Source organism: Nanorana parkeri, unplaced genomic scaffold (assembly GCF_000935625.1).
Source record: "Nanorana parkeri isolate BGI_ZX_2015 unplaced genomic scaffold, ASM93562v1 scaffold4105, whole genome shotgun sequence".
NCBI lineage: Eukaryota > Metazoa > Chordata > Amphibia > Anura > Dicroglossidae > Nanorana > Nanorana parkeri.
In genome coordinates this window covers 14,549-20,797 of record NW_017310372.1, presented here as the reverse complement: position 1 = coordinate 20,797, position 6,249 = coordinate 14,549, and the positions used below count along the sequence as shown (strand labels likewise).

General features: G+C 45.6%; 1 protein-coding gene across 1 annotated transcript in view; it reads left to right on the top strand.

Annotated features, from left to right (window-relative positions):
- Positions 1-213: 213 nt before the first annotated feature.
- Positions 214-6,249, top strand: part of LOC108803730 (zinc finger protein 135-like) — a gene marked incomplete at its 3' end in the record, with an annotated part of 11,950 nt that continues 5,914 nt past the window's right edge. The window contains 1 exon segment of the mRNA XM_018575549.1: positions 214-744. Within this exon segment, the coding sequence (XP_018431051.1) occupies positions 264-744 (481 nt within the window).

The following is a 6,249-nucleotide window of genomic DNA, read 5'->3' as shown; positions in this document are numbered from 1 at the left end:
AGACAAAGCTCATCAGACATCAGAAGTTTCACAATGCAGAGAAGCCATATCAGTGTTCTGAATGCGGGAAAGCTTTTATATGGAAGTCACTACTTATTTTACACGAGAGGGTTCACACTGGAGAGAAGCCGTATCAGTGTTCTGAATGTGACAAAGCTTTTACAACAAAAGCACAACTTATTGTACACCAGAGGATTCACACTGGAGAGAAGCCATATCAGTGTTCTGAATGTGACAAATGTTTTTTTAGGAATACAAAACTTATGAGACACCAGAGGGTTCACAGTGGAGAGAAGCCATATCAGTGTTCTGAATGTGACAAGTCTTTCACAACAAAAGCAAATCTTAATGCACACCAGAGGATTCACACTGGAGAGAAGCCATATCAGTGTACTGAATGTGACAAAGCTTTTAGAGAGAAGACCGCACTAATCGCACACCAGAGGATTCACATCGGAGAGAGGCCATATCAGTGTTCTGAATGTGGCAAAGCTTTTAAAACAAAAGCACATCTTATTACACACCAGAGGATTCACACTGGAGAGAGGCCATATGAATGTTCTGAATGTGGCAAAGCTTTTAGAGAGAAGATAGTACTAATCAGACACCAGAGGATTCACACTCGAGAGAGTCCAAATGAATGTTCTGAATGTGGCAAAGCTTTTAAAACAAAAACAAGTCTTAATGGACACCAGAGGATTCACACTGGAGAGAAGCCATATCAGTGTTCTGAATGTGACAAATGTTTTTCATGGAAAACACAACTTATAAGACACCAGAAGGATCACAGTGGAGAGAAGTCATATTAGTGATCTGAATGTAACAAAGCTTTTAGATTGAAAATGTTGGTTATCGGATAAAGCGATGTCCCTAAGGACCCTTCATCCCGAACAGACATTGTTGTGTCCAAAAAAGTAATTTGTTGCCATTCGTCCGCAAAAAGTCTTCTCTCCCAACCCCCCTCCAGGTACATGTTGACATACGACGGCACACAGCACATTCCCATTGCCACGTCCTGTACCTGGAGGTAGTGGGTCTGGTCAAAAAACAAAAACATTCTGAGTTAGTTTTTGCTGAAGCACTTTAATAACAAAGTTATTACATGGCCAAGTAGAGCACGGACGTTCATCTAGAAGTTCTTTCATTGTGGCAAGTCCTTTTGTAAGAGAGATGCTGCTGTATAGAGCCTCTTACCTGTACTCTCCCCCGTCCATGGGGTGACAACTCTACTGTGAGATTTCACTGTAGAACAAATACGGTTGTCATCCTGTTACAGGAAGATGAAAAATAACAGATCTACAGACTGTCCTAACACTCACTGTGAAGTGTGAATGATTGTGACCATTCTTGCAGTAGTAGAGCAGACTACACACTCAGATTAGGACAGGTACCTACCCAATGGATTCACCTTCGGATTTGGGAGAAATATTTCACATGGTTTCCTATATTCCATGAATGACACTGACAAGGGGAGTTTCACTTACATTACTGACATAAAGAATACCCTTCATATGGAGGCCAGTAACACTCCATGGTTTCAGGTTCAATCATCCCCATTGGTCCAATAGAGTCCTAGTCCTTCCAGGTAACATCTATTTCTTGTGTGATGGGTGTGTCCTAAAATGGCTTCCCTTCAATTCCACCCATCACTGTATTTAGGGTCATGTCACCCCGGCCATGTCTGTAGGGGAAAGTCTCAGTATCTCCCAATACTCTCCTGGCCTGCGAGTGAAGGGAAACATTTCCTGTAGAGTGGATGTGTTTTATGCAGTGATCCCTTCATAGACGGGATGGGGAATCTATATGATGAGGAAGATGAACCTGTATACTGGAGTCAGGGATTAGACCACCAATGAGACCACGGATGCTATAGCAGAGCTGACACCACATGTGTCTCACACACCTAAGGTGACGACGCTGCAGGACAACATGGCCGCTCTATTTTCTCTCGGCAGTTCAAGCGGGAACCTGCAATATGGTGTCAGGTGGAGAGTGTTGGAGAATTATTGAAGGTAATGAGGATCTCATACGGGTTCTTCTACACAAGGTAAAGGATTCCCAACAGGCCCCAGTGAGAGTGAGTGGGATCCATTGTCTCGGGTGGCTGTGATTGGAACTTAGTGGAGCAATTCGTTGGGTTTGTTTCCTGAGCCAATAATTGTTCTTATAATTTGAATATAATTATTTGTAGATTGGTGGAGTTGTGTCATCAAAGTGGTTTGAGAGGGGGAGGGGGACCCCACGCTGTTTTCTTACATTTTTATTTCTTTTCTTTAAACATTTTTTTAAAAACTATTTCTTATCTTTTTTGTCTTTTTGTTACATTTTATTTTATTCCGCTTGCTACCTCAGAGTAAAGCAAAATGTTACCTCACTAAGTACTAAAGATGTCTGCCATGAAGGGGTTCAATCATTTTGAGACTGCAGAAGTCATTAAAAGTCACATTTTCAGTGGAATTTGGGGGAAACCACATTGATACATTCGTTATGTTGAGCGATTTCAGTTGCTTTTGTTTGATTGGTTCATTGCAAACAGCTGAAAGTCTGTAAATTCTGCCCATAAACCTGATTTGCAATGGGGGAGGGGTCAGGAGTTTTGATGACAGCTGTAATTGGATGCGATTATTGTGTTATTATTACTTGTAGAATCTTTGAAAATGAAAATGTTCGTTTGATTTTATTTCTGAAATTTTAATTAAAAAAATAATAAAATATTGAGGGGCGTGTCAAATGTTAATGAATTTCTTGAACAGATAATGGAATTGGTAGTGGGGGTGTCCCTGCAACAGGGTGAGGCAGCCAATAGGGGGAAATTAGGAGTGTCTATGCCTCACCAGCCAATCACTAGGAGTTTCATGGCCAGTGGTGCATGCTGGGAAGTGCATAAATACTCAGGAATTGCCATGTGCTCCAGAACAGAAGGCTTAGCCTGGGGGTGGGATGTACAGGGCTGGAGACGCGGACTAGGCCTGAAGCCTGCAGGAGGCCAGATGTGGACCCAGGAGGGGTCTGAAGCAATCTGGAAATGAGTACCAGAGGAGCCCTATGACTGCTTGAGGTGCCAGGATGGCATGGACCTCAGTAAATAAAGCATCTAAAAAAGTGACTGGTGTCCAATTTACTGTTCGCATCCCACAATTCGGTTGAGGATCCACCCCTGAGGGTGAAATGTCAGCCCTCCCTGCCCCTGGGGTACCTCACATGTCTTGGGGGGGGGGGCTCAGGGGGTGCTACAAGTACTTTGGTAACAATCTGATATTCTCTGTTTATGAAAATGAAGTGAGTTAGGTGACGTATGTGAGATGTAAATTTGTAGATAAAAGAATATATGAATAGAACAATAATAAATATACACTGCCTGGCCAAAAATAAGTCACCCCCTAATACAGGGGTCTCAATGCGTTTCACTCAGGGGCCACTGGACACGTTTTTTTCCCATGGAGGCCTGTCAGGGACCAGAGCACCTCCAGGTGGCAGTGTGGTGCTGGAACCTGATCCTGCAGTTCCAGTGCTCACCTGCAGGTGTCTCCCAGCAATTAGTCACCACCTGGTGCTGATCTGGGAGGGTATTTGGCCTCTCCTTGCTGTTGAGCCTGTGCCTCAGAATTGTTGCCATTTCCTGAAGCCTGCATCCTGTTCCAGGTCCTGACCTGAATCCTGACCAGTGGCTCCCCTCTTGTTGTCCTGCTCCCCAGTTCATAAGCATTGTTTGGTGTGGTCACGTAATTGGCTCTCTTGTATAGATACCTGCACGCGGAGTGAGGACACCAGTGCACGGTATCATGACAGGGCCACTTGCCAAATCTCATACTGGCACGCTCAGCTATGCGAGCTCTCACAAGCCGACTCGCCGGAGTGGAAATGACACGACACACACTGCACCCGAAGGTCCGCGCTCCGCGCTGCTTCACCTGTCGCGTGTCACAGTCTTTACTAGACATGTGCACTGCCAAAACATTCGTTTCGTTTTAAATTCGGATTTGTGTTATTTTGTTTTTCAGGATTCGGGTGTGAAAGTCAATTCGGAATTCGGATTCGGACGAAATTCGGTAGCGTTCGTACGAACGTTACCAAATTTTGGAAATGGAAATTCGGATTCGTTTTCATTCGTTATGTCTGTAATTCGGAATTCGGATACATCCGAATGTCCGAATTTCCGAAAATTCGTCCGAATTTCGATTCGGAACGAATCGCACATGTCTAGTCTTTACACTCAAATCCCTCCAATGCATCCCGCTATGTATGATGAGTAATAATAACACGGACATGTCAGGTGACTGCGACATACTTACACTTGCAGAGCGTTCACTTCCTGCTATGAAAGTGCAAAATGACTTCAGTTTCCCAACACAATGCATCCTGGGATTGTATCGTCATGGAAATCAGATCTCGTATAACCTGAAATCAGACAAGTGACTGAAACCGCCCCACCCCCACCCCACAGAGGAGCGATCAGTACACAGCCCTCCTGCACCCCTCCCCCCCTTCCTTCCTCTTTACATACTGACAATGGCTGAGGGGAACACAAGTCCTGAATGAGCTTTTCAGCTTCATCTGGTAATGTGAGCCATGCACTGATCGGCAGTCTGCACCACCCGCCGGGCTCTCCCAGCAAGGTGACAAGACCTGTGACTGTGTCATCCCTATAGAGTCCCATCAGTGAAGGTGAGACGGCAGCCAGGCATCACTCTCATCATGCTTTACCCCTATTTGTGCCTCCAGCAGATGATGGGGATGGTAGTCCTCCCGTGTGTGTATGAACCAGATGATGGGGATGGTAATCTTCCTATGTGTGTATAAAGCAGATGATGGGGATGGTAGTTCCGGTGTGTGTATGAAGCAGATGATGGGGATGGTAGTCCTCCTGTGTGTGTATGAAGCAGATGATGGGGATGGTAGTCCTCCCGTGTGTGTATGAAGCAGATGATGTGGATGGTAGTCCTCCTATGTGTGTATGAACCAGATGATGGGGATGGTAGTCCTCCCGTGTGTGTATGAACCAGATGATGGGGATGATAGTCCTCCTATGTGTGTATGAACCAGATGATGTGGAAGGTAGTCCTCCTATGTGTGTATGAAGCAGATGATGGGGATGGTAGTCCTCCTATGTGTGTATGAAGCAGATGATGGGGATGGTAGTCCTCCTATGTGTGTATGAAGCAGATGATGGGGATGGTAGTCCTCCTATGTGTGTATGAAGCAGATGATGGGGATGGTAGTCCTCCTATGTGTGTATGAAGAAGATGATGGGGATGGTAGTCCTCCTGTGTGTGTATGAACCAGATGATGGGGATGGTAGTCCTCCCGTGTGTGTATGAAGCAGATGATGTGGATGGTAGTCCTCCTATGTGTGTATGAACCAGATGACGGGGATGGTAGTCCTCCTATGTGTGTATGAACTAGATGATGGGGAAGGTAGTCCTCCTATGTGTGTATGAAGCAGATGATGGGGATGGTAGTCAACCTATGTGTGTATGAAGCAGATGATGGGGATGGTAGTCCTCCCGTGTGTGTATGACACAGATGATGGGGATGGTAGTCCTCCCGTGTGTGTATGAAGCAGATGATGGGGATAGTAGTCCTCCTATGTGTGTATAAAGCAGATGATGGGGATGGTAGTCCTTCTATGTGTGTATGAACCAGATGATGGGGATGGTAATCCTCCTATGTGTGTATGAAGCAGATGATGGGGATGGTAGTCCTCCCATGTGTGTATGAAGCAGATGATGGGGATGGTAGTCCTCCCGTGTGTGTATGAAGCAGATGATGGGGATAGTAGTCCTCCTATGTGTGTATAAAGCAGATGATGGGGATTGTAGTCCTTCTATGTGTGTATGAACCAGATGATGGGGATGGTAATCCTCCTATGTGTGTATGAAGCAGATGATGGGGATGGTAGTCCTCCCATGTGTGTATGAAGCAGATGATGGGGATGGTAGTCCTCCCGTGTGTGTATGAAGCAGATGATGGGGATGGTAGCCCTCCCGTGTGTGTATGAAGCAGATGCTGTGGATGGTAGTCCTCCTGTGTGTGTGTGTATGAAGCAGATGTTTGGGGGTGGTAGTCCTCCTATGTGTGTATGAAGCAGATGATGGGGATGGTTGTCCTCCCGTATATGTATGAAGCAGCTGATGGGGATGGTAGTCCTCCTGTGTGTGTATGAAGCAGATGATGGGGATGGTAGTCCTCCTATGTGTGTATGAAGCAGATGATGGGGATGGTAGCCCTCCTGTGTGTGTATGAAGCGAG